The sequence below is a fragment of the Microcebus murinus genome, chromosome 2 (genome assembly GCF_040939455.1).
Source record: "Microcebus murinus isolate Inina chromosome 2, M.murinus_Inina_mat1.0, whole genome shotgun sequence".
NCBI lineage: Eukaryota > Metazoa > Chordata > Mammalia > Primates > Cheirogaleidae > Microcebus > Microcebus murinus.
The window spans coordinates 120836819-120864768 of NC_134105.1; the positions used below are offsets into that span (position 1 = coordinate 120836819).

Sequence of the window (27950 nt, forward strand, 5' to 3'; positions counted from 1 at the left end):
TAGATATTTTATTTTTTTATGTAGCTATTATAAATAGGATTTCTTTCTTGCTTTCTTTTTCTTCAAGTTCTGTGTTGGTGGGTAGCAATGCTGCTGATTTTTGTATGTTAATTTTGTATCCTGCAACTTTACTGAATTTGTTTATCAGTTCTAAGAGTTTTTTGATGGAGCTCTTAGGGTTTTCTATATATAAGATCATGTTGTCTGCAAACAGGGACAATCTGCCTTCCTCTTTTCCAATTTGGATGCCCTTTATCTCTTTCTCTTACCTAATTTATCTGGCCAGGGCTTCTAGTACTATGTTGAATAAAAGTGGTGAGAGTAGGCATCCTTGTATTGTTCCAGTTTCCAGTGGAAAAGCTTTCAGTTTTTTCCCATTCAGTATTATGTTAGCTGTGGATTTGTCATATATGGCCTTTACTGTGTTGAGGTACACTCCTATACCTAGTTTTTGAGGGTTTTTTTTATCATGAAAGGATGTTGAATTTTATCAAATGCTTTTTCTGCATCTGTGAGATGATTGTATGGTTTATGTCCTTCATTCTGTTGGTGTGATACATTATATTTATTGATTTGTACATGTTGAACTATCCTTGTATCCCTGGGATAAACTCCACTTAATCGTGGCGAATGATCATTTTAATGTGCTGTTGGATTTGGTTTGCAAGTATTTTGTTGAGGATTTTTGCATCTATGCTCATCAGAGATATTGGCCTGTAGTTTTCTTTTTTTTATTGTGCCTCTGTCTGGTTTTGGTACCAGGGTGATGCTGGCCTGATAGAATGAGTTTGGAAGAATTCCTGCCTCTTCAATATTCTGGAAGAGTTTGAGAAGAATTGGTACTGGTTTTTCTTTAAATGTTTGGTAGAATTCACCGGTGAAACCACCAGGTCCTGGGCTTTCCTTTGATGGGAGACTTTTATTAATGATTTGATGTAGTCACTTGTAATTGGTCTATTCACATTTTCTATTTCTTCTTGGTTCAGTCTTGGTAGGTTGTATGTGTTTAGTAATTCATCCATTTCCATTAGGTTTTCCAATTTGTTGGCATATAGTTGTTTGTATTAGTCTCTAATAATCCTTTGTATTTCTGTGATTTCCATTGTAATGTCATTTTTCTCATTTGCTTTATTTGGTTTTTTTTTCTCTTTTTTTCTTGGTTTGTCTAATGGTTTGTCAATTTTGTTTATCATTTCAAAAAACAACTTTTAATTTCATTGATCTTTGTATTTTTTTTAAGTTCCAATTTTGTTTATTTCTGCTCTGATCTTGATTATTTCTTTCTTTCTACTAATTTTGGATTTGCTTTCTTTTTGCTTTTCTAGTTACTTGAAGTGCATTGTTAGATTGTTTATTTGAAATCTTTCTACTTTTTGAGGTAGGTATTTATTGCTGTAAACTTCCCTCTTGACTGGCCGCAGTGGCTCATGCCTGTAAGCCCAGCACTTTGGGAGGCCAAGGCAGAAGGATCACTTGAGACCAGGAGTTTGAGACCAGTCTGGACAACATAATGAGACCCTGTCTCTGCAATAAATAAAAAAAAAATAAGTGGGTGTGGTGGTGGCACATGCCTGTAGTCCTAGATACCTGGGATATGGAGGTAGGAGGATAGCTTGAGCCTGAGAGTTCAAGGCTGCAGTGAGCTATGATTTCACCATTGCCCTCCAGCCTGGGCAACAGAGTAAGACCTTGTCTCTTAGAGTAAAAACACACAAAAAGCCCCAAATCCCCCAACAACTGTCCTTTTTCTGTATCCCAGAGGTTTTGGTAAGTTTTGTTTCTATTTTAATTTGTTTCAAAATTGTTTAATTTTCTTCTTAATTTCTTTATTGACCCATTGATTGTACAGGAGCATATTGTTTAATTTCCATGTATTTGTACAGTTTTAGATGTTCCTCTTTGTATAGATTTTTAGTTTTATTTCATTGTGATCAGAAAAGATACTTAATATGATTGCAGTTCTGTTAAATTCGTTGAGACTTGTTTTGTATCCTAACATGTGGTCTATCTAAGAATGTTCCATGTGCTGATGAAGAGAATGTATTCTGCAGCCGTTGAATGAAATGTTTTATAAATATCTGTTAGATCCATTTGGTCTATTGTGCAGTTTATATCCAATGTTTATTTGTTGATTTTCTGTCTAGATTATTGGTCCAGTGCTGAGAGTGTGGTATTGATATTCTCAACTGTTATTGTACTGGAGTCTATCTTTCGCTTTAGATATAATAATACTTATTTTATATATCTGGGTGCTCTGGTGTTGGGTGCACATATATTATACTTGTTATATCCTTTTCCTGAATCAATCCCTTTGTCATTATATAACAATCTTCTTTGTCTCTTTTTATAGTTTTGGACTTAAAGTCTGTTTTATCTGATATTAGTATAGTTACTTTAGCTTGCTTTTGGTTTCTGTTTGCATGGAATATCTTTTTTCACCCCTTCACTTTCAGTCAATATGTGTCTTTAAAGATGAAGTTTCTTGTGGGCAGCATATAGTAGGGTCATTTTTAAAAACATTCATTCAGTCAGTCTAAGTCTTTTAAGTGGGAATTTAATCTGTTTACATTCAATCGATAGATTGGGCTCATTGGTGAGGACTGACTTCTGTTATTTTGTTAATTGTTTCTCTTATTGTTTATTATTGAATTTTAGTGGTTTTCTGTAGTGATGAGGTTTGATTCTTTTCTCTTTTTCCTTTGTGTATCTGCTCTACCAGTGAGTTTTATATTTTTTACATATTCTCATAATGGTTATTATTTTTGTTTTGCTTCCAGATGCAGGATTACCTTGAGCATTTCTTGTAAGGCTATTCTAGTGGTGATGAGTTCCCTCAGCTTTTGGTTGTCTGGGAAAAACTTAATTTTTTCATTCATTTCTGAAGAATAGCTTTGCTCAGTTTAGTATTCTTATCTGGCAATTTTTTTCTTTTAGTACTTTGAATATAGTAGCCCTTTTCTCCTGGCCTGTAAGGTTTCTGCTGAGAAAGTTTTCTGCTATTGGTATAATGGAATTTCCCTTATATGTGATTTGATACTTTTTCCTTGCTGTTTTTATAATTCTCTTTGACTTTTGATAATTGGACTATAATGTGCCTTAGGAAGAACTTTTTTGAGTTGAATCTATTGTCTTTTGAGCTTCCTGGTCTAGATGTTCATATCTCTGCCCAGTGTTTGGATGTTTTCAGTTAATATTTCACTAAATAAGTTTTCTATGCCATCTTACATCTCTTCTTTTCCTGGAACTCCTATAATATGAATATTTATTTGCTTTTTGGTGTTCCACACCTTTTGTAGACTTCTTCACATTTTTTAATTCTTTTTTTCCCCCTCTGAGTAATGTCAAATGACCTATCTTCAAATTCAGAGATTTTTTTTCTTCTGCTTGATCAAGTCTGCTGTCCTTTCCCTCTGCTTTACTTCTGTGGGCTGGGACTAGACCCCAGCTCTTTTGACTCTGGGTGTAGTATTCATTCCACTTCCAGTCCTGCCTCCTTGAAGATCCAATAATCCGTCTGTGGAGACAAGGTCTATATCCATGAAATAACTGAAAACCAATGTATTCTGTGGGAAAACCATAAGAACAGGAAACTGCCTCACTACAAGCAAAATGGCCATAAGATCTCACTCTTTGGTGCCTGTTAATAGTGTTTATTGATCAGCATTTTCCTTTCAGACATTGACAGCCCCAAAAACCTGGTGACTGATCGGGTAACAGAGAATACAGCCACTGTCTCCTGGGAGCCGGTGCAGGCGGCCATCGACAGGTACGTGGTGCGCTACACCTCTGTGGACGGAGAGGCCAAGGAGGTTCCAGTGGGGAAGGAGCAGAGCAGCGCCGTCCTGACGGGCCTGAGGCCAGGTGTGGAGTACATGGTATACGTGTGGGCCCAGAAGGGGTCCCAGGAGAGCAAGAAGGCCGACACCAAGGCCCCGACAGGTAATGTAGCATTGTTCTTTCAAAACCTAAGACCTGTCATGTTAAGCCTATGGTGGTCAAGTTCTATTTTCCTTCTCTGACGTTGGCAGAAACCAGTGATTTATGGAGGAGCCAGATGGTATCCCTTCATAGCAGACTCCACACACAGTCCCTTGCTTCCCTTTAACTGGTTTCCTTACAAGTCAGGTCCACATGGCAGTCTCCACTCTGTGATTGCATGGTCAGGCTCGTTAGCTCCTCTTCCGATTGTGTGGGTCTTTTGCTGTAGACAGTATTGAGGGTCTTTGGTGAGTTCATGAGTGGGAACAGAAAATGAAAATCAAATATTATTAATATTAATAGTAGCATGTTGAAAATTTGACTTTAATTATGTAGAATTCACATCTGCCATAGCAAGGAGATGTCTGTGGTTTGCTTTGCTACAATTCAATCATGTTGTAAGTATAAAACAAATTTATGACTATAAATTATGAGAAATTCTGTGAAGAAGATGAACATGGTGTGGGTAGAGGGAATAACAGGATAGGGATGTTTCACAGATGGAATGAGTACTAGGATATACATTGACAGAAACACCCAAATATTAATATCAGGTGCTCAAACAAGAAAGGAATATATTCCTTTCTATGGAATGGCCGAGTGTCTGTGGGCTAGAGTTTTGGAGGATAAGAATAACTTCTGTGTTATATTCTTATTATATGAAGGAGATATATGACCGTATTTTATGCGGTGATTTAACCAGCAAACAAACCAGCATGACAAGTGAATATATGATATGCCAAAGACTATTGAAACAAGGTTTTACTTTTTGCTGATTTGTGTAACATGTGCACTGAGCACTTTCCATGTCCTCTGCCCTCTACTAGGCACTGGGAACACAGAGGAGAATAGGATGTAGCCCTCTTCCTCCAGGACCTTACATTTGGCTCTGGCTTTTAGAATCTTCTAGTATAAAATGGAGGTCTTTATGATGCTAGGTACAAAATTGTTAGTTTCTTTTGAGCAGAGACTGTGTCTTCTTCAACTCTGAATCCTGCACACTGCCTAGAACATGCCTTGCATGAAACAAGGGCTCGATATACCCTTATTAAGTGAATAAAGAGATTTGTTGTAGAGGTAATAGCTCAGATTTTTAGATTCTGGTATATTGTTCTTTCTACTTGAGAGGCCAAGTATATCTGGGAAGAGAAGAAGTATGTCCATGAAACAGCTAAAACCAAAATTAGAGCATATGGAATGGAAAGCACACAAAACGTGAAAAGGTTTCATCCCGAGCAAAATGGCCACCAGTTACTGCACTCTGAAGCCTGTTAATAGTGTGTATTTTTTTTTCCCTTTTTTTTTTTTTATTTATTTTTTATTTTGGCATACTATGGGGGTACAGATGTCAAGGTTTCAATAAATGCCCATTTCCCCCCCTCCCCCCAAAAGTCTGAGTCTCCAGCATGACCATCCCCCAGATGGTGCACATCTCACTCATTATGCATGTATATACCCGTCCCCCTCCCCCCTCCCACCTCCCCAATACCCTATTACTGTAGCACCTGTGTGTCCACTTAGGTGCTACTCAGTTAATACCAGTTTGCTGGAGAATATATCTGGTGCTTGTTTTTCCATTCTTGGGATACTTCACTTAGTAGTATGGGTTCCAGCTCTAACCAGGAAAATATAAGATGTGCTATATCACCGTTGTTTCTTAGAGCTGAATAGTACTCCATGGTATACATATACCACATTTTATTAATCCATTCTTGGATTGATGGGCACTTGGGCTGTTTCCACAGCCTTGCAATTATGAATTGTGCTGCTATAAACATTCGAGTGCAGGTGTCTTTTTTGTAGAGTGTCACTGGATCATTTGGGTAGATGCCCAGCAATGGGATTGCTGGATCAAATGGTATATTCACTTGTATCGCTTTAAGGTATCTCCATATTGCTTTCCACAGAGGTTGAACTAGTTTGCAGTCCCACCAGCAGTGTAGGAGTGTTCCTCTCTCTCCACAACCACGCCAGCATTTGTTATTTGGAGACTTTTTGATAAAGGCCATTCTCACTGGAGTTAAGTGATATCTCATTGTAGTTTTGATTTGCATTTCCCTGATGATTAGGGATGGTGAGCATTTTTTCATATGTTTGTTGGCCATTCTTCTGTCTTCTTTAGAAAAGTTTCTGTTCATGTCCTTTGCCCACTTTTTAATAGGGTTATTTGATTTTTTCTTGCTGATTTTCGTGAGTTCTAAGTATATTCTAGTTATCAGTCCTTTATCGGATACATAGGATGCAAAAATTTTCTCCCATTCTGTAGGTTGTCTGCCTACCTTCATGACTGTTTCTTTGGCTGTGCAGAAGCTTTGTAGTTTCATCATGTCCCATCTATTTATTTTTGTTGCTGCTTTGATTGCCTTTGGGGATTTCTTCATAAACTCTTTGCCTAGGCCGATGTCTAGGAGAGTGTTTCCAACATTTTCCTCTAGAATTCTAATGGTTTCATACCTGAGATTTAAGTCTGTTATCCAGCGTGAGTTGATTTTTGTGAGAGGTGAAAGGTGTGGGTCCTGTTTTAACCTTCTACAAGTGGCTATCCAGTTTTCCCAGCACCATTTATTGAAAAGGGATTCTTTTCCCCAGCGTATGTTTTTGTCTACTTTGTCAAAGATTAGATGGCTATATGAGGATGGTTTTATATCCGGATTCTCACATCTGTTCCACTGGTCAATAATCCTATTTTTGTGCCAATACCAGATTGTTTTAATTACTACAGCTTTGTAGTATAGTTTGATATCTGGCATATTAATGCCTCCCAATTTGTTTTTGTTGCCTAGAATTGCTCTTGATATTCGGGGTCTTCTTTGGTTCCATACAAAGCGTAAAATTATTTTTTCTATATCTGTGAAGAATGCTGATGGGATTTTAATAGGTATTGCATTGAATCTGTAGATCAGTTTGGGTAGTATAGACATTTTAATGATGTTGAGTCTGCCGATCCACGAGCATGGAATGGATTTCCATCTGTTTACATCCTCTGCTATTTCCTTCCTCAGTGTTTCATAGTTCTCCCTGTAGAGGTCTTTTACGTCCTTGGTTAAGTATATTCCTAGGTACTTTAATTTCTTTGTTGCTATTGTGAAGGGTATTGAGTCTTTAATTTGGTTTTCGATTTGATTGTTGTTGGCATATACGAATGCCTCTGATTTCTGTGTATTGATTTTGTATCCTGAGACTTTGCTAAATTCATTGATCAGTTCCAGAAGTTTCCTGGTTGAATCTTTGGGGTTTTCTAGATATAATATCATATCATCAGCAAACAGTGAAAGTTTGATCTCTTCTGCCCCTATTTGGATACCTTTAATTCCACTTTCCTGTCTGATTGCTGTAGCCAGGACTTCCAGTACTATGTTGAATAGAAGTGGAGATAGTGGGCAGCCTTGTCTGGTTCCGGTTCTAAGTGGGAATGCTTTCAGTTTTTCCCCATTCAGTATGATGTTAGCTATGGGTCTGTCATAAATGGCTTGTATCATTTTTAGATATGTCCCTTCTATGCCTATTTTCTTGAGTGTTCGTATCATGAAAGGGTGTTGAATTTTGTCAAAAGCTTTTTCTGCATCTATTGAGAGAATCATGTGGTCTTTGTTTTTGCTTCTGTTTATGTGGTGAATTGCATTTATAGATTTGCGTATGTTGAACCATCCCTGCATTCCTGGGATGAAGCCCACTTGGTCATGATGGATTATTTTTTTGATAAGCGTCTGGATTCGGTTAGCTAAGATTTTGTTGAAAATTTTTGCATCTATATTCATTAGGGATATTGGTCTGTAGTTTTCTTTTTTTGTTGGATTCTTTCCTGGTTTTGGTATCAGAGTAATATTCGCTTCATAAAAGGTGTCAGGGAGGTTTCCATTCTTCTCGATGTTGTGGAATAGTTTCTGCAAGATAGGTATTAGTTCTTCTTTGTAAGTGTGGTAAAATTCGGGTGTGAAGCCATCTGGACCGGGACTTTTCTTTTTAGGGAGATTTTTAATTGCTGTTTCTATTTCAGCTGTTGAGATTGGTCTGTTCAGGGAATCTATTTCTTCCTGGTTGAGCCTAGGGAGGCTGTGTGTTTCTAGAAATTTGTCCATTTCCTCCACATTTTCCAGTTTGTGTGAATAAATATCTTTGTAGTACTCATAAATTATATCTTGTATCTCTTTGGGATCGGTTGTGATATCTCCATTTTTATTCCTGATGGAGCTTATTAGAGATTTCTCTTTTCTGCTTTTCGTTAGCTTAGCCAGTGGTGTGTCAATTTTGTTTATTTTTTCAAAGAACCAACTTTTTGTTTTGTTAATCTCCTGAATAGCTTTCCTGTTTTCAATTTCATTTAGTTCTGATTTGATCTTGTTGATTTCACTCCTTCTGCTGGGTTTGGGGCTGGTCTGTTCTTCTTTTTCCAGCTCTTTGAGTCGTTTCATTAGATTGTCTATTTGTGATCTTTTTGACTTTTGATTATAGGCATTTATGGAGATAAACTTTCCTCTCAGAACAGCTTTAGCTGTGTCCCAGAGGAGTTGATAACTTGTCTCTCCATTGTCGTTTTCTTCATAGAAGTTTTTTATTTCCGTCTTGATTTCTTCATTTACGAAGTAATCATTTAGTAGGAGGTTGTTTAATTTCCACGTTTTTGTGTAGAAATGTGAGTTTCTGTTAGGGTTGATTTCTAGGTTTATTCCATTGTGATCTGAGAAGATACATGGTATGATTTCTATTTTTTTAAATTTCTTGAGATTTACTTTGTGTCCTAGGATATGGTCAATCTTAGAGAATGTCCCGTGAGCTGATGAGAAGAACGTGTATTCAGTGGATTTGGGGTAGAATGTCCTGTAGATGTCAGTCAGACCCAATTGTTCTAGAGTTTTGTTTAAGTCCATTATTTCTTTATTAATTTTCTGTTTGGAGGATCTGTCTTGAGCCGTCAGTGGGGTATTGAAATCTCCAGTGATTATGGAGTTGGTATTAATCCATTTGCTTAGATCTAGTAAGGTTTGCTTTATGAAACTGGGTGCACCTAAGTTGGGTGCATAAATATTTAAAATTGTTATCTCTTCTTGTTGAACTGTGCCCTTCACCATTATGTAATGACCCTCTTTGTCTTTCACTACTTTTGTTGGTTTAAAAACTAAATCGTCTGAAATTAGAACAGCCACACCAGCCTTCTTTTGGCTTCCACTTGCCTGGAATACTGATCTCCACCCTTTTACTTTTAGTCTATATGCATCCTTGCAGGTTAGATGTGTTTCCTGAAGACAGCATATACTTGGCCTGTATTTTCTTATCCATTCAGCCAGCCTATGTCTCTTGAGTGGAGAATTTAAGCCATTCACATTTATTGAGAGAACTGATAGGTAAGGTAAATTACTGTTCATTCTCTTGGGTTGGATGTTGATGCTTTGATTTCTCTGTTGAGCCATAGAGATATCTGGCCTTTAATCATTGGGTGTTGGTTTTTTTGTTGTTGTTTGTTTGTTTTTTTTTTTTATATTCGTGAGTTTCTATTATGGTGTTCGGTGTGTAGCACTGTTTTGAGAACTTCTTGTAGGGCTGGTCTTGTCTTGGTGAATTCTCTGAGGCTTTGCTTGTCTGGGAATGTCTTTATTTCTCCTTCATATATGAAGCTTAGTTTTGCAGGGAATAGGATTCTAGGCTGGGCATTGTTTTGTTTCAGAAGAGTGAGAATGGGGCCCCAGTCTCTCCTTGCTTGTAAAGTCTCATTAGAGAAGTCTGATGTTATTCGAATTGGCTTTCCTTTATATGTTACTTGCTTCTTTTGTCTTACAGCTTTTAGAAGGGCCTCTTTAGTTGATACTTTGGTCAGTCTGATGACTGCATGACGAGACGTCCTCCTGTTTGCATTGAATCTCCCAGGGGTCCTCTGGGCTTCTTGAACTTGTATATCGAGATTTTGAGCAAGGCCTGGGAAATTTTCCTCTATTTTTTTTTTTTTTTAAGATTAAAAATATTTTTTAATATCTAAAATTAAGATCTCATTGGGTGTGTTTAACAGCAGATTGAACACAGTAAGATAGTGAGCTCAATGGAAAATATTCAAACTGAACAGAGCATATGGAGATTGGTGAGATACAGTCAAAAGGTCTAACATACATGTAATTGGAGAACAGAAGAGAAAGAATAGGGCAGAAGCAATATTTTAAGACTGGCTAACACTCTGGGAGGCCGAGGCGGGCAGATTACTCGAGGTCAGGAGTTCGAAACCAGCCTGAGCAAGAGCGAGACCCCGTCTCTACTATAAATAGAAAGAAATTAATTGGCCAACTAAAAATACATAGAAAAAATTAGCCGGGCATGGTGGCACATGCCTATAGTACCAGCTACTCGGGAGGCTGAGGCAGGAGGATCACTTGAGCCCAGGAGATTGAGGTTGCTGTGAGCTAGGCTGACGCCATGGCACTCACTCTAGCCTGGGCAACAAAGCGAGACTCTGTCTCAAAAAAAAAAAAAAGAATGGCTGAAAATTTTCCAAACTAATCAAGGACATCAACCCAGAGGTGCAAGTATCCCAGCAAACCCTAAGCAAAATTAGAGGACAGAAAACCATACTTAGGTACATCATGGCCAAACTGCTGAAAGGTAATGATTAAGAAAAAAAACCTTAAAAGCAATCATAGGGAAAAGACACATTATCTTCAAAGGAACGATAATAAGAATGATGGCTAACTTTTCAATCAAAATTACTGAAGAATTTTCCTCTATTATATCTTCAAAAAGCTTGTCCAGCCCCTGAGTGTTGTCTTCCTCCCCTTCGGCCAACCCTATGACCCTCACGTTAGGTTTTTTCACATAATCCCACAGCTCTTGTAGACTTTGCTCTTTTCTCTTGTTTCTCTGCTGTATTTCTGTGACTGATTTATTTAATTGGAAGGTGTTATCTTCAAGCTCTGAGATTCTTTCTTCTGCTTGATCCACCCTGTTCTTGAGACTCTCCACAGTATTTTGTAGTTCCCTGAGTTGATTCTTCATCTCCAGGACTTCGGTTAAAGATTTCTTCACTGTGTCAATCTCTTTGTTGTACCTTTGTTCCATTTCCTGGAGGCTTTTTCTGTTTTCTTGGTGTTGGTTATTGAGTTGTTGTTGCAGGTCAGTGAGTGTTCTTATGATCCACATTCGAAATTCCTCTTCTGTCATTTTAGTTGCCAGGTTTTGGTTGTTGTCTGTTTCTAAGGGGCTGGTGCTCCTCTTTGGGGGTGTGTTTTCCGTTTGTTTCTTCATGTTTCCGGAGTTCCTTCGCTGATTTCTTCCCATTTTGCTCAGTTGTTGTTTCTTTCCTTTAGGTTTTCGTTTGGGTATTCACACGTCTTATTTATTTTCTGAGCCAGTAGGTGGAGTTGCTCTCTGTCAGCAGCCTTCGCTGGGGTGGTGTCTGCAGGTCTCTCAACCCGCTGGGGATCCAGCAGTCCGAGATGTAGAGGAGGGGAAACAGCTAATTACCCTACCCCTCCTGCTGGTCTCCTTAATTACACAGGTGGGAATAGATGGCAGGAACTGGCGCAGTTCCTCTCTCAGCTCCACCCCCAAGGTGGGGCTAGAGACTTTGGAGCCGAAGGCCCAGCTCCAGGTCACCAGAGTGTGTGGGTAGTAACGTCTCTCTGTCTTGTATTCGCTGAAGCCTGCTTCCTACAAGGCTCGGCTCTGCCCAGGCAAACTCCAGGGCCTGGACACCGAGCACAGAAGACCTGTGCAGACAGAGATTGGCCTGAAGCCGGCAGGCCCGTAGCCAAACCCAGGGAACCCCGTCTTCTGTCTCTTTAATTGCACAGGTGGAGATAAGCGGTAGGAATGGGAACAGTTCCTATCTCAGCTTTGCCCCCAAGGCAGGGACAGAAACTTTAGAGCCAAGGCTCAACCACAAGAAACAGGACGGTGGTAGATGTAAAGACGCTCTGCCTTATAGCAGCTAAGGGTAACTTCCTTCGTGGGTGTCTCCTGCCGGGCAGGTTCTGCACTCTGGACACAGAGCGCAGGAGACCTGTGCAGTGAGAGATTGTCCTGAAGCCAGACCCACCAGGCCCCTTGTTCTGTCTCTTTAATTCCACAGGTGGAGATAAGCGGCAGGAACGGGAGCAGTTTCTATCTCGGCTCCACCCCCAAGGCGGGGATACAAACTTTGGAGCCAAAGGCCTAGCCCCAAATCCCCGGATATGGGGGTCCGTAAAATATCTCTGCCTTATAGCCACTGACGGCTGCCTCTTGCAAGGCCCAGCGCTCCACACTCTGGGCGCAGCGCGCAGGAGACCTGTGCAGGGTGAGACTGACCAAAAGCTGGCAGGCAGTCAATGGGACCCACCTGTCCCTGCCTTTTGTCTCTTGAATTACCCAGGTGGAGATAAGCGGCAGGAATGAGAACAGTTTCTATCTCAGCTCCGCCCCCAAGGCTGGGGCAGAGACTTTGGAGCCCAGGGCGGGGCACCGGGTCGCAGGAGAGTGTGGAAGGCACCCTTTCTCTGCCTTAAATTCGCCAAGGGCAATCAATCTCCCCTGTAGCTCTGCCCCATCCAGGCAGGGTCCACTCTCTGAGCACAGAGTCAGTGCCGCTTGTGCAGCAAGTGATGGTCCAATATCAAATTGGTGGAGCAGCGGCGCGTACCGGCGCTGTCTCTGCGCAGCCTCTCCAAACCCCGAGCGCAAGTCCGCGCTGGAATGCCGAGTCAGCGCCGGAATGCAGGGGCGGAGCGGTGGTGCCGGAGGGGCAGAGGGAGGGGGGTCCTAATGGATCAAGGAGTCTAACTTTGTGCACTCTGACCTCTCAGTGCTATCCCAAACCTCCTCCAAATCCAAAGTCAAAGCCTCCTGCTGTGTAAACTCCCCTTACTCTTGACCTGGGAGTGTTCGGCAGGGAAATGCCCGAGTGGGCTCTGGTTCCTGCTGCGCGGAGAGCGGCTGGCTGCTGCGCGCGGACCCTCCCCCGCCTTAAACCGCGGCCGCTGTGTGCTCTGGGAACTCAGCGCGTTCCCTGCTCTAGTCTCTTCTCCACACAGCTTAATCCCGCGCTGCCACTTCTCACCAACTTCAGGCACCTCCCGGCCTACGTGGGAGTGGAGCTCGGTGTAGGAAGGGGTGTTTCTCAGCGCCGGTTAGAGGCTGGCGCCACTGCCCGCCTGCAGCGGCTTAAGCCGCGCCTCGCTCCCTCCCTGATGTGTGCCTCCGAATCCCCGAGTTTTGCGGAAGAATGGTCGGTTCACCTTTGCTTTAGGCTGTAGATGGTCTTATTTCCTGTTGAGTGTCTGCAGGCTGGCAAAGCTGGTCTCGTGGAAGTGTAGATGGCTGGAGTGTGGCTATCCGCTTTCTTCACTATTTGCTCTGGGAGCAGAGAGCCAGGATGGCACCCCTACTCCGCCATTTTCTGTTCCCCCAATAGTGTGTATTGATCAGCATTTTTCCTTCCAGACATTGACAGCCCCAAAAACCTGGTGACTGACCGGGTGACAGAGAGTACGGCCACCGTCTCCTGGGAGCCGGTGCAGGCCGCCATCGACAGGTACGTGGTGCGCTACACCTCTGTGGACGGAGAGGCCCAGGAGGTGCCGGTGGGCAAGGAGCAGAGCAGCGCCGTCCTGACGGGGCTGAGGCCGGGCGCGGAGTACACGGTGTCCGTGTGGGCCCAGAAGGGGGCCCGGGAGAGCAGAAAGGCCGACACCACAGCCGAGACAGGTAACAAGAGGGCAGACTTGGGTAATTAATGCAGGTTGACCTGTTGCTGCTAAATGATGATACAGCTGTGTTTGGGGTTTGTAATCTTAGGGACTGTGGACTGTTTTGGGAGAATTTGCTGTAAAAAACTCATTCATTTAAAGAAAGCAAAAAGCATAGTAATGGACCTAGTACTGAGTAGTCCCATGAATATCTTAAAACTTTCCAAAGCTAATTTTTTTGAACAATTGTGTCTCTCAGCTATAGAAAATTATAGGAAATCATGTAAAACCAATATAAAATTTCTAAAACCACTATTTCAAAAACTGTTTTGTGGCAAGGTGTGTAGGTTTGACTTAATAGATGCTGTGCAGTATAAAGGAACAAGTATCAACCTGGGCAGCTGGAGTCCTGTGTTCATTTCAACAGGCAGCTAGCTTTTAATGAGCATCATCTAAGTGCCAGGCCTGAGAATATGGTGGTGAACAAAACAAATATGATCTCTACTCTCTTGAGGTCTAGTGGGAAAGACGGACAGTAAACGAGAAGGCAAATTTCTAACAGTAAATTATGATAAGTTCTATGAAGGAGATGAACATGGGGTAGGTAGAGAGAATAACGGGTAGGAGTGTTTCGTAGATGGGACGAGTGAGGAGTAATGGGGTACATATGGACAGAAACACCCAATAGTAGTTGCCTAAACACTAAAGGAGGGTATTCGTCTCTGTGGAATGGCTGAGGACATGTCCAGGGCTGCAGTGGTAGCTTCCCAGGCTGGGCCATGCTGGCTCCTTCTGTGTTTTTGCTCAGGCATCCCCAGGAAGTTGCCTGCCTTTACATGATCTCCAGCCCGACCGCACTCCAGCCGGTGGGGAGGGCATGGCGAGAGGCAGGACGCAATTGGAATGCTGCACACACATCCGTCTTCTCACGTTCCACTGCCACAGCTCGCTCAAAGGAGGCTGGGAATTGAAGTCTTTAGTGGATGGCCGTGTGCCCAGCTTTAACTTCTGGTACACTGTCCTGGCCAACACAGTAGCTGTTAGCTACATGTAGCTATTTAAATTTTAATTAATTAAAATAATAAAAATAAAAAAATTATTTTCTCATTTGGATTAGCCACCTTTCAAATGGCCAGTAGCCACATGTGACTAATGGCTACAGTATTGGACAGTGCAGATTATAGACTATTTCCATCATGGCAGAGAGGTCTATTGGACAGTGTGCTTGTAGAAGAAGGGGAGAATGGGTATTGGGGAAAGCGGCCATTCCTGGGAAAGGGAAGAGTCTGTGAGATGGATTTCAGCCGGAACAGCTCCTGAGCTGGTGGAAGAGTGGAAGAGGCTGGTGCTGTTGGCCATGGAGGGTGAGAGAGCAGGGCCTGAGGTGTGGCAAGAGGAGCAGGCAGATCGCGCAGAACCACACGGTGCCTGATAGACCAAGTGTGTTGTGTTTATTAGTAGAAGAGTGATGTGATGCGGTGTTAGTTTAATAAAAACATTTTCCAGGCCACAGTGAGGAGAGCAGATGGAGGAGATGACAAGTGTAGCAGTGAGAAGATTAATAAAGAAGCTCCTAGAAAAGTCTGGGTGTGAGATGGTGATGGTCTGGACAAGTGTGAAGGCAGAGGGGTTCGAGAAGAGGGAATGTCTGGGAGTCTCTTTTGAAGTACAAATGACAGCACTTGTTGGTAGTTGAGATGTGGGATAAGAAGAAAAGAGGAATCAAGTATGACTTGTTTCTGATTTGAGCAACATGCAAGATTGTGGTACCATTTTTGGAAAAAGATGACAGATAATAAGTTGGGGAAGGAACATTAAGATTTTTAAATATTTAAGTTGAGATACTTGTGAGATTCCCTGGTTAATTGCGTGGTTTATTTATTGATTCCACCAATATTTAGTGAGTGTCTGATGCAGGCCAGGCACTGCGGTGGACATGAAGAGACAGGGCAGGTATGGTAGAAACAGTCAGTGGCTCAGAATTGACACACATTGTGGAGCAGTGAGCATCCAATTGATGTTTAAAACCATGGACCTGAGTGAGAGCACCTAGAGAGAAATGTAGAGAGAGGAAAAGAGGGGATTTGGATGCTCTAACATTTCAACGATGCTTACAAAGGACTGAGGAGGAGGAGCTCGGGTTAGGAGGAAAATTGGGGAAGTGTGAAGTCATGGAAGCCAAGAGCTGAGAGCGCTTCAAGAAGGGGCGAGTGGATCAGCTCTGCCAAATGCTACTCGAAAGTTGTGTCTGTTAGTTAGTGTCTGTTAGTCATGGTAACATGGAAGTTGTTAGTGACCTAGACTAGCAGATTTAGTGGTGTGGCATAGAAAGGTGCCAAACGTGACTGATTTGAGGAGTGAAGTTAAGGTATGCAGACATTTCTCTTGAGACAGTCTGTCAGTTCAGGGAAGTAGAGAAATGGAATGATGTGGGAGGGACGGGAGAGCCTAGAGCCTGCTCGTGTGCTGGGACTGGGGGTAGAGAAGAGACTGATGATGCAGGAGGGAGAGGATGGATGAAAGGGCCGAAGTTCTTGAGAAGGTGAAAGGGCTCGAAATCAGAGCAGAAAGGGTCTACTCTTAGTTTTAACACAAGAACTCAGCAGAAATGCGGGTGGGACTCTTCATTTCTCTGGGCCTCCGCTATCCTCCCCTTATATGCGTCAAGAGGTTGGAAGATAGGACTTCCCAGCTCTTGAATTCTGTGAAACAAAATAACCAGATACTGTGGAGATCTTAAAAGAGGTTATTCCAACAGCAGTTTTGGTGGCTTATCTTGTGGCTCCAGGAGACTTGTATTGTTATTTTGGGGAGAACTACAAGGGCAGAACATTTCCATATGGGTAAACTTAGAGAAGATCTGATTCCTTCCAGTTTTTTTTTTTATTCCTTCCAGTTTTAATATCCAGTGGTTTGCTTCCCCAGAAAATGGAACCTGGGAGCCTTTGACTCCTCATTTAAGTGGATTTCTACTGTCATTAATGATAACGAGTGGGGAGCTCTTGGACATGGGGGTAGGATGCCCTTCCTGGGTTCTAAAGTTTAGCTTTCTCTTAATCTTTTAAAAAAGACATTGACGGCCCCAAAAACCTGGTGACTGACCGGGTGACAGAGAGTACAGCCACCGTCTCCTGGGAGCCGGTGCAGGCCGCCATCGACAGGTACGTGGTGCGCTACACCTCTGTGGACGGAGAGGCCAAGGAGGTGCCGGTGGGCAAGGAGCAGAGCAGAGCCGTCCTGACGGGGCTGAGGCCGGGCGTGGAGTACACGGTGTCCGTGTGGGCCCAGAAGGGGGCCCGGGAGAGCAAGAAGGCCGACACCACGGCCCCGACAGGTAACAAAAGAGAGATGGTCAATAGGAATTGAGTTTGAGCTAGTGGATTTCAGTGTGCTTGGTACCAAAAGATGTGGCCCTAGCTGTGAGACTTTGTGATTAGAAGTCTTAGAGATGAAAGAAGACTGAGTTCTCCCTGACCGTGAGGAGCTGTTCCTGAAACCACTTGGCCCCTGGAAGGGAGAAGTCAAGTTGTGGAGTAGCAATGTTTCTGGCAGACTCAGCAAAGATTTGTGTAAGGTCTGGTCGTGGCAATGCTTGTGATAATACTTTTAGAGTAAACACCAGTGAAGTAGCCCTTGATAAAATGATAAATTAGGTGCCCTGAACATCATGGCAGCTGTTTAACTGGTGGTCTTGATGTGCCATATGCTGCTAAGAAGACACTGGCCCTCTCATATTTCACGGAGCTGAAAGCCAAGAAAGAATGCAAAGCTTATAACGATTTGTCCTTTGAAACTGAGAGCCAGGGGTTGCTTTCTCCCTCAGCTCCCACCAGAGACGCAGGGTGGGCACGGCGTTGCCTGGCACTGAAGGAGCTCTGGGAAATGGAGGTCACGATGGCGGGGTGGTGGATGCGTCTCGTGTGGCTTCAGGGCTGAGGCTTTTCCACACGTTTCCCTTCCAGACATTGACAGCCCCAAAAACCTGGTGACTGACCGGGTGACAGAGAGTACGGCCACCGTCTCCTGGGAGCCGGTGCAGGCCGCCATCGACAGGTACGTGGTGCGCTACACCTCTGTGGATGGAGAGGCCCAGGAGGTGCCGGTGGGCAAGGAGCAGAGCAGCGCCGTCCTGACGGGGCTGAGGCCGGGCGTGGAGTACACGGTGTCCGTGTGGGCCCAGAAGGGGGCCCGGGAGAGCAGAAAGGCCGACACCACGGCCTGGACAGGTACTGAGAGGGACCTGGACAGGGAACCTTTCACGCTCGCCGGGAGAGGGTCTTCCTCACGAGTGGGGAGGGCGGGGAGCAGAGAGGGCAGGTGCCGCCCCTGAGACAGTCTCCAGGCTGGTTGACTTTTACCTTTTTGAGGCAGTATGCCAGCATGGCAGTTCGGAAAAGACGAACAAACGTGGAGAAAGTGGTGTGACGGAGGTGCAGAGGTGCCCCGCCACCAGCCCGGCTCTCAGGCCCCGACCCTGCTGTCGGGAAATGAGTGGGTGTCAGCTCAGAGAGAGGCAGGCGCCTCCTCCATCCCCATCCTCCAGGGCGGGGTGGTGGTGCAGCTTCTTCCTTCGTTCCGTCTCCAGTTGTGGACTAAGGTGCGGGGCCTACTGGCGTTGTGTGTGTGTGGTGGCCCCGTTCCACGGTGGAGCGTCCTGGAGGCCAGCCCTCAGAGGGACCTGGGAAATGGCCCTGTGCCCACCCTGAGGTCCATGGGTGGCTTCGGGCTGCGTGGGCAAGGGCCGTCTGTCCTGTCCCTGGTCCAGGGCACCCAGTGTGGCCACAGGAGTTAGAGGTGCCTTGAATTTCTTTATGCTTTTTATTAGTGAAAATTAGCATTTTTAATTCAAAAAGTAATATATGTTTATTGTAAAAATTTTGAAATTAAAGGTTTTGTAAAACACACACACACACACACACACACACACACACACACACACGGCTTTTCCTCATCCCTAGTGCCCAGTGACGCTCCCAAAGGCCCCATAACCAGTCTTTCCCTCCCTCCCGCCCTCCTTCCTCTCTTCCTCTCTCCCTTGTTCCTTTCTTCCCCTCTTCCTTCTTCATTTTCTCTTAGATTTGCTTTTCCCATTTTTTAAGACAGCTAAGATGAGTTTATCATCTTTCTACTTACTTCATAGAAATGTGAAAATAACCAAGACAGACATCTCAGGTCCACAACCAGGGGAGGGCTGGGCAGTCAAAGAGGTGGCAGAAGCTAGAGATATTTAAATAGTTACAGTTTTGTTTTCATTATGAAAGCAGGAAATTCAGTTTTTCCATGTGATAGAGAGACTAAAATCTGTGCCAGATGCCATGCTTTAGAAAATCAAACCAAGCTGATATTACAGAAACTCAAAATTTGTCAAAACATCCTAATTCAAAACAACAGCTGTCTGTGACTTCTATTAAAATACTGCAATTCAGTTCTCAGCTGAATTGCTACTGGGTAGAAAATAGCCTGGAGACATCTTCTTGGGAACTTCTAAATTAAAATAACCTTCTATGTTATTTTTTTTTCAAAATGGAAATTTCCATTCATATCTTATTTGGTTAAAAAAAATGAGCCGTCTGACCAGTTATTAACGATATTGACTTGGGTTTTTGCTGAGCTGTGGTTTTCCTGCTCTGCAGGGCACACACGCATGCCCACGCATGCCCTCTGGTGTTTGGGTGGGGAAGTGCACAGAAGAACAGCCCCTGCTTTTCCTGCATGGCTTTTCTTTTCCGTCCTCCCTCCCTCCCTTCTCTCGCTGTCTCTCTGTCTCTGTCTCTTTCTCCTTCTCTCCCCACCCCTTTATACAAGCACAGTCTTCCCCACCTGCTCCCACTCCTTTCTGTACTGGTTTTGTATCTAAGGCCACACACTTAGCTATGTAAGAACTATAACTTTATATTAATATTTCTATACCAACTTAATTTCCACCGTAAGCCCCCATTCTGCTTGTTGGTCGGAAATCTCAGTAAATGAAGGGTCTGCTCCTTCCTCAGGGCTGAATTGGGTGGGTTCCCGATGGCAGGCATTTCCGCTGACCTTGCAGGCAGGGGTTTGCTGGGTCACCTGGTCTCGTGGCAGGCCCCTTCAACTCTGCCGCCCTCTCATATCTCCACGCCACTCTGAGGCTGCCAGCCCAGAGTCCATCTGCCGATCTAGTCCGCTCCTGTCCGCCACTCTCTGGGAATCTGCCGGGAGGTGGGGCCCAGGTCCCCACCCTGGGACCCACCCAGTGCCCTGTTCCTCTTGTCCTCGATGGGGCTGTGCTTCTAGAAGCCACGGTCAGAAAGGCTGCGTGGCAAGGAAGAACAGAGCCTGCCGCCCGCTTGAAGTGGGAGGGCGTGTCGGGAGAAAATACAAATTGATTTCTCGAAAGTTATCCTGCCTCAGTTGTGTATTGTAATAATGACGGTAATTACCCGACTTTTTACATTCAGAAATCGACCCTCCCAGGAACCTCCGTGTGTCTGCTGTGACGCAGTCTGGTGGGGGCTTGACCTGGACACCCCCCTCTGCTCAGATCGATGGCTACGTTCTGACCTACCAGTTCCCGGACGGCGCGGCTAAGGTGCGCACCGCCTTTGCTCCTGGCGCCTGCTCCTCGCAGCCTCCGCCAGGAGCTGCCTTGGGCCGGTCAGCCTGGCTGCTGCCGGCGTGTTCATCCGTGCTGGCCGCACGTCCGCCCCAGCTTATTTTGCTGACTGTTGGTCCTCCAAGTAGACTGTGCTCCACGGGGCAGGAAGTGTTTGTCTACTTCACTTTCATTGTATCTAAAGTGCTTAGGGCAGTGCTTAGCACAGGGGAGGCGCTCAATAAATATTTATTGATGAATCGATTGGCCCTCATTTCAAGGGCTATATTTCCTCCTCAGAATCTGAAAGCCAGCAAAGTTTCAAAACTTGTCACAGTTAAAAATTATTATTCCCTCTCCTTAGCAAGGAAGAAAGAAGGGAGGAGGGGGAAAGGAAGGGCATTTTAATGTGTTCGTTATCTTAATCAATACTTACGACACCCTACTAGGAAAGCCCCTGCTCCTGGGGGAAGTAAGACGGCTTCAGAAGGAAGTTCATTGACACACCAGCCGTCTCCGTGTCTCACAGATATCACGGCCAGCTTCCCTCTTCCGTTAACGTCTCTTTAGCGTTGCCAGCCTTTTGCTGCCCGTGGTGGCTGCAGCCAGAGCCCCAGTGGGAACCTGGAGCCGCAGGAAACGCGGCCGGGCTTCTGGGAGCGGCAGCGCTCCAGCAGTGCGGTCTCCCTGGCGTAGCCCTCCCGGGCGGCTGGGCCCGCTAGGCCCCTGCACTGCCACGCTGCCTTCGGAAAGGCGGAGCACTGTGTCCTCAGAGAGCTTCTGTCACTAGCACAGGGAATGATACTGGCACCTGGGGTGCTGGGGGTGAGCATGAGTAACTGGCTGTTCACTACTGTCTCCTTCATTGGGCAGGAGGTGCAGCTGGGACGGGACCACCAGAGGTTTGAGTTGCAAGGCCTTGAGCAGGGCGTCACCTACCCTGTGTCCTTGGTTGCTTTCAAGGGTGATCGCCGGAGCAGGAGTGTGTCCACCGCCCTCTCCACAGGTAACATGGAATAGAGCAGTGGTCCCCAATCTTTTTGGCACCAGGAACCGGTTTCATGGAAGATAGTTTTTCCACGGAAGGGGAAGGGAAGGCGGTGCTCAGGCAGTGACGTGAGCAGCAGCACATACAGATGAATCTTGGCTCACCAGCCCGCAGCTCACCCACCACTCACCTCCGGCTGTGTGGTCCAGTTCCTAAGTTTCATGGAAGTTGATTTCTCCATGGATCTCGCAGGGTGGGCTTGTGGACCTCAGGTGGTGATGAGGCTCAGTTCCTAACAGGGCATGGACCATACCAGTTCATAGCCTGGGGCTTAGGGACTGCAGCCATAGAGGACAGGTGTCGAGAGGCCAGGAAAGGTGTCCAGGGATGACCAAGCGCATACAGAGTTAGGGATTTCTCTTGGCCTGGGAAAATGGAGAAGGGGCTGTGGGTGCAAAGGAAACCCGCCCCAGGGTGGGGAGACTAAAGAGAAAAGCGAAATGGAGCGTTATATACCCAGTGGGGGGGGGGTTGGGTTGGGGGAGGAAGGGATGTGAACTTGACCTTATTTCTGGTACATTTGGAGAGTTTGATGAGAACAGAATGAGTGAGAAGAACAAGATGTGAGTGAAGCATTGGAAAAAACAAAATAGTAGGAGGTTATAAAATAATTTCCAAACAAGATAAATTGTTTTAAAAAGGGAAGAAGCCTCACCTTCCTTCTTCCTGCCCTTCTCCTAATGACGCTGTCCGTCTGCTTGGCTCCCAGTTGGTGCCCGATTTCCACACCCTGCGGACTGCAGTCAGGTTCAGCAGAACAGCAACACTGCCAGTGGCTTGTACACCATCTACCTGCACGGGGACACCAGCCAGCCGCTGCAGGTGTACTGTGACATGGACACAGATGGAGGCGGCTGGATTGTGAGTCACGCAGGGCCCTGGGGAGCTGGTCACAGCTGCTGCTGGGTGTTTGGGGGCTCTATTTCTTCTTCATCCATGGAAGAGAGGGGCTTCTGTGGCTTACAGCTGTGTTTAGAGGGATCCCAGCTCACTGTAAGGAGAGGGCCTGTACTTAACACCTGTCCTTAGAATAGGTGTTAGTGGAAAAACCAAACTCTACAAAATAATTTGAAGAGGTTTATTCTGAGTCAGTATGAGTGACTATGGCCCAAGGAAAACAAACCAAGAAGCCTTGAGTAAGTGATCCCAAGGTGGTGGGATTACAGTTTGTCTTGATACATTTCAGGGAGGCAAGAGTTATAGGTAAAGATATAAATCATTACATGGAAGGTATATATTGGTTTGGACAAAAAAGGCAGGTTACCTTAAAGCAGGGGATTGCAAGTCACAGGTAGATTTAGAGATTTTTAATTTTGCAATTGGTTAAAGTAACAAAGCTTTGTCTACAAGCTTGGAATTAGCAGAAAGGAACATTTAAATTAAGATAAGGAAGTCTGCTAATCATCGTGTGACGTTATGCCAGAGTCAGGTTGCAAGAGCAAGCCATTATGTACTGTGTCAGAGTGACTTGTAAGGTCACTTACCCCTTGCCTGGCATGGCCTTAGGTCATATTATAATTTGGTATCTTATTGCCACAGAGAGTCTGTTCTGTCAGTCTTATGATCTCTATTTTAATAGTAATGCTGATCAATTGTTGTGTCTAAACTCCAAATGGAGGGGGTATAATGAGGCATGTCCAACCTTCCATCTTGTCATGGCCAGGAACTCAGTTTTAAGGTTTATCTGGGGTCTTCTTGGCCAAGAAGGATTTGTTCAGTCAGTGGGGCAGGGATGATGGGGGTTAGGATTTTATTTTTAGTTTACATAAACTTGGTTAAACTAAGGCTGATGACTATGAAGGCTTGTGGGTTTATCATCATCTGATAATACCCTATCTATATGTATTATTAGTACTTATATTTAACCCTCTTCGAAGCACTTTCATAAATATTATGCTCACACAATAGCTTTAGAGTGACAGAGGATTATTTTTCCTGTTTTACAGATGGGAAAAGTGAGGCCAACAGATGGAAGTGCCTTGCTTGGCTAAGTCACATAAGTTAGTGACAAAGCTGGGACCCCAGCCTCCTAACCCATTGGTCTTGCCAGTGGGTCATCTCAGGTCACCCCACATGCAGATGCACAGCCTCTTTGGGGGGTTCAGTCGTCTGAATTAGAGTCTCTTGCCCAGGTTCTGTACCCTGGGTCCATGGTACAGAAACAAGGCCTTTGGGACTTTGCTTTGAAAGACTAAAGCTGCCTGAAAGAGGGAAATTTGGACAATGTTCTAATCATCCCTCTTCTGTGTAGGGGTTTTATTCTCTTGGGTCATTGTCAGCTTAAACCACATGGCATCTTCTTTGATTGAATCAGCCCGATCCAATTATATGATGAGCTGTGCTCGAGGCTTGCAATCTGATCCTTCCATCCCTCCACCCTGCCTCTCCCTGTGCCCGAACTGATAAAGGCTCTCACTGCCCAAAACCAGCGTGCAACCTGCCGTTTCCGCAGCTCACTGTGGCAAAGAGAAAGCCTGATCTCATAGTGCTCAAACTGGATTCATTTACACATTTGCTCAGGGGCCTGGGAAACCAAACACACTTGAGCAGCCATGAATAAAATGATACCATCTGATGAGCCGCAATGAAGAAAACTTATTATCTGCACAGCAGCATCTGACAGCTGAAAGGCAGTAATTGGATTGGCTGTGGGAAATTCCTGATTGATTTATAAAAATAGCAGAACAGAATGTAGCATGGGAGGTCTTCCACATGACCAGACCCATAGGGTGGTTCCTGCTGCTTTTCAGCAGCACCTTTGTAACTCTAAGCATTCTGCCCCTCCAGGCCTACAGCCCAATTTCCTGCCTTTGTGCCTGTAATTGACTATTGGCAGGATGCTTGAACCATCTAGTGTGGCTTTTTGAAAGCCAAGCTTGCATAGGGGTAGAGAAGGAGTCCTTTGTCTAAGCAACCTTTAGAAAAAGATCTGTCAGTCTGTCGGCCTGGGAATATCCATGATTTACTGTAGAAACAGCTATTGGCTGCCTACTATGTGTCAGGTACTGTTGCATGTATTCAGGATCCAGCAGGGAGGCAAACAGACTGAAATCCCTGCCCACAGGGAGCTTGCCCTGCAATTGTCCCTTACTCACACACAGAGGTCAGTTCCAGAAGTAGTAAAACCACTCTGCATCCTAATCCGCATCAGCCTGCCACCCCACCCCAAGTCCTGTTTTCTGACCCAGACTCCTGGAGGGAATGTATGAGCCGAGACCCTATAGGGTTCTCCTAAAGCCGCCATGCTCCGGAAAGCACGTGGAGTCCTGGAAACTTCTCCAACAAATATTTTACTGACAGGTTTCATGTTTTTTTAAGTTCTAGAGACTTTTGCCCCTGAAGAACGACCTATAGCACATTGCTGCTTTTTATTGTGCTTTTAAAACCCTTTTAAGGTAATTCCTCTCCATCCCAGGCAGCAGGAACTCAATTTGATGACTAGGCCAGAAGAGCTCTGCCCTGAGGTAAACTCTGTGCTGGTGGGAGGCTGGAAAGAACATCAGCAAAAGCTTAACTGTCTCAAATATTTCCATCCTTGTTTTCAAACTTGGAAGTCTTAAGGACTGCATTAGAGGCTCTCCCCACAGGCATTTAAATGCAATTCTGGCCTTTCCCTCCTGACTTAGTCATTCAGGACATCAACTAACTTCTAGAATGCAATGACAACTCTGTAGTGTAGAACCAGATATAAAGAGGTGGTTTTTTTTTTCCCTGAAGGATGATCTGGGAGAGAATTTTGTTATTCCCAAATAGTTCCTTATAGGGTGTTTTCATCTCATAGAATGGCAATGGACTAGATTCTGAGTGAGTCAGTTAAAGCTGCCTGATCAAAATGTATAAATGATCCCTGTGGGTAAGTTCATTTGGAAGCTGATATAATGAAATGTAAACCAACATTTATTGAGAGATAATAATAACTTATTATATCTGTATATGCCAGACTCTGGCTTAAATACTTTATGATTTACTATGATTAACGATCTTGCTGAAGCCTTAATTTAAGCCCGTGATGGAGGGGCTATTAACATTTTGATCTAACAGTTTAGTTTAGGCTTGTCAAGGGTAACTGACTTGCCCAAGGACATGGTTAGCAAGTGTAGAGCTGGGTCTACACAGGGATGCAAACAGCACCAGAGTCATGTTTTGAAGCTTCCCTGGCCAAGCTGAAGCATTATTTAAAAAAAAAAAATCAGTTGGAACACTCCTATCAAGCTTGGGCACTGTGTTTATTGACTGGAGATAAGAGACCAAATGCCTTTGTAGTGTGTCTGTTCAGGATTGGATTTGAGCCTGACCTTGCGGTGGGAATGTGCTTTGACATGACAGGTGTGGACCAAACATTGGTGCCACATCTGTGCTAGGATTCCACTGTCCAAGACATAGGAAGAGTCCGAGGGCAGGGCTTGCAACAGGCACCTGTAAGGTTTTTCTGCGGCAGCAAAAAGAAAAGACAGAGAGAGAGAAAGAGTGGGGCCAAACAACCTGGCTTTAGTTAGTGCTCCCGGATGAGGTTCTGGGGCCCCAAGAGAGGGGGGGCCCAGGAGTCACCTCCATTTGAAGGGGGTGAGGCCTTTTATACCGTTTGGGCGGGCTAGGGACTTTTGGTGGGAAGAGCTGGGGCGACCTTTGGTGGTCATTGAGAAATAGGAGGGGCTGGTGGTATTTGCAGAATCCAGGAGCCAAAACTTTCTTAGCCAGGTGTGGTAGTTTTCAGCGGGGCAGTCGTCCTTGGCAGGTCCTTGGTGGGTCTGGTCTCATGAGCCTTTTCTTTTTTGATCTAGGGAAGGGAGGGGGCCGCCACCAGCCTTACAGCACCTTGCTAGGAAATTAACAAGTCCCGAGGGTCTTAAGAAATGCTGTTTGAGAAAAAGGCTCGGTAGTGATGGTATTATCAAACTTTCTGACTGACAGATAAGATTTGTGTGTTATCCTTGCATCAGCCACTAAGTAAAATGGTATCACAAATACTCGCCCCAGGGCCAGCACTCCACAAACATGCACCGAGTCAGCGGTCCCGACCATCTTGGCCCAGGGACTGGTTTCATGGAAGACAGTTTTCCACAGACGGGGTGGGGAGGGGCGGGCGTGGTTTCGGGATGATTCATGCACATTGTGTTTATTGTGCAGTCAGACCTCTCTGCTAATGATCATCTGTACTTGCAGCCGCTCCCCAGCTGCCTCAGCTCCACCTCACATCGTCAGGCCTTAGATTCTCATAAGGAGCGCGCAGCCTAGATCCCTCGCACGCACAGCTTGCCGATGGGGAGCGGCTGCAAATACAGATGACGCTTCGCACACTTGCCCGCTGCTCAGCTCCTGCTGTGCAGCCTGGTTCCTACGAGGCCACAGACCATATCCCGTCTGCAGTCGGGTTGGGACCACAGCACTAAATGATTGTTATGTAAGTGAATAAATGAGTGAAGAAAAATGAAGGAAGCCAAGAAAGCAATAGGGTATCTTTCGAAGATGCACACTTGAGCGCAGGGGGGCAGTGAACAGTGTTAATGCAGTGTGTCATTGTCACAATCAGTCCCAAATTCTGTTCCGCAGCCCTTTTCCATTTGTAGAACATTTTTGCACGTACCATTTCATTTAGTCCTCCCAGCAGCTCTTGAGACAGACTCTTCTTTCCCATTTCCATTCCTGTTTTACAGTGAGCCGGCCCAGGGTTGAGATAGAAGTGACTCCCTCGCTAACCCCTGCCAGGAGGTAGGCGTGGTCTGAGCCCGCCTCCTGGGCCAGCAAACATGGCTTGTGCTTTGGAAGGAGTTATGTGTGAGCTCCCAGGTGGAGCTTTCAGCATTGTCACAGGGGAACCTGGTCTCTCCTCCCTCCTTGTTTCTTTCCAGAGAAAAATATAAAGAAGGCACAAATATCAGGTGGTTTACCTTACCAAATTCAAGATAATGTGTTTGACTTCAAGGCACATGCTGTGAAGTCTGTCTGGAAGGAAGGAGATTAGATTTTGTGTTGGGGCTTCTGCATTTGAATGAGTACAAAGGGAACAGGCAGCGAGAAAGCTGCAGTTCCAGCCTTTGCTCCGCGGGGATCGTTTCTGAGGTTGGCCAGGATGGCGTGAGCTCGGCTCCCAAGGTCAGGCGGAATTATGCACATTATCAGTTCCAATAGTGGGCACAGGTGTGTGCAGCTTTTCGATTCTTTTCAGGTTTACTTCATATAAAAGAATCCAATTTACTCTGACTGGAACTGCCTTCCTTCTCCAAATGAGGAATTTTTAAAAAGGAAGCAGCCCATGCTCTTGTGAAATAGTACCCACCTCTCGCCTCCGTCTTCTCACTTCTCATCCCCCTGCAGCCCATGCTGGTTTGGCTCCTTCCTTGTCTCTCACTAGCACAGACTCTGCAAAGTCACCAGGGATTTCTGCGCCACTAAATTGGAGGGACAGTTTTGGCCTCAAATTCTTTGACCTCACATCAGTATCTGACACTACGGACCACACCTTTCTCTTTGTAGCTTTTGTGTTTCCACATTTTTCTAGTTTTCTTTCTACATGAGTTGTTCTTTCTCTCTCCTTAATGAACTCATCCTTCCTGATGTGTCATAGACTGGAGGTCCTCACAGCTTGATTCTGGGCCATTTTCTCTTTTCAGCTCTTATTTCCTTCCCAGGTGGTGGAATCCTTTCCAGGACTTCATGTTACTTGCTAGGCCCAGTGGCTCTCTGTGTGAGTTAGGACAGGACGGGCTATGCTGCA

The 27950-nt window shown here is 45.0% G+C and overlaps 1 protein-coding gene across 1 annotated transcript in view; it reads left to right on the plus strand.

The window, feature by feature from the left end:
- TNN (tenascin N) overlaps positions 1 to 27950 on the plus strand; it is a 61436-nt gene that overhangs the window by 20799 nt on the left and 12687 nt on the right. The window contains exons 8-14 of the mRNA XM_012765061.3: positions 3676 to 3939; positions 13378 to 13641; positions 16693 to 16956; positions 17585 to 17848; positions 20054 to 20184; positions 21061 to 21193; positions 21945 to 22096. Coding sequence (XP_012620515.1) covers positions 3676 to 3939; positions 13378 to 13641; positions 16693 to 16956; positions 17585 to 17848; positions 20054 to 20184; positions 21061 to 21193; positions 21945 to 22096 — 1472 coding nt within the window. The remainder of the gene's footprint in view (positions 1 to 3675; positions 3940 to 13377; positions 13642 to 16692; positions 16957 to 17584; positions 17849 to 20053; positions 20185 to 21060; positions 21194 to 21944; positions 22097 to 27950) is intronic.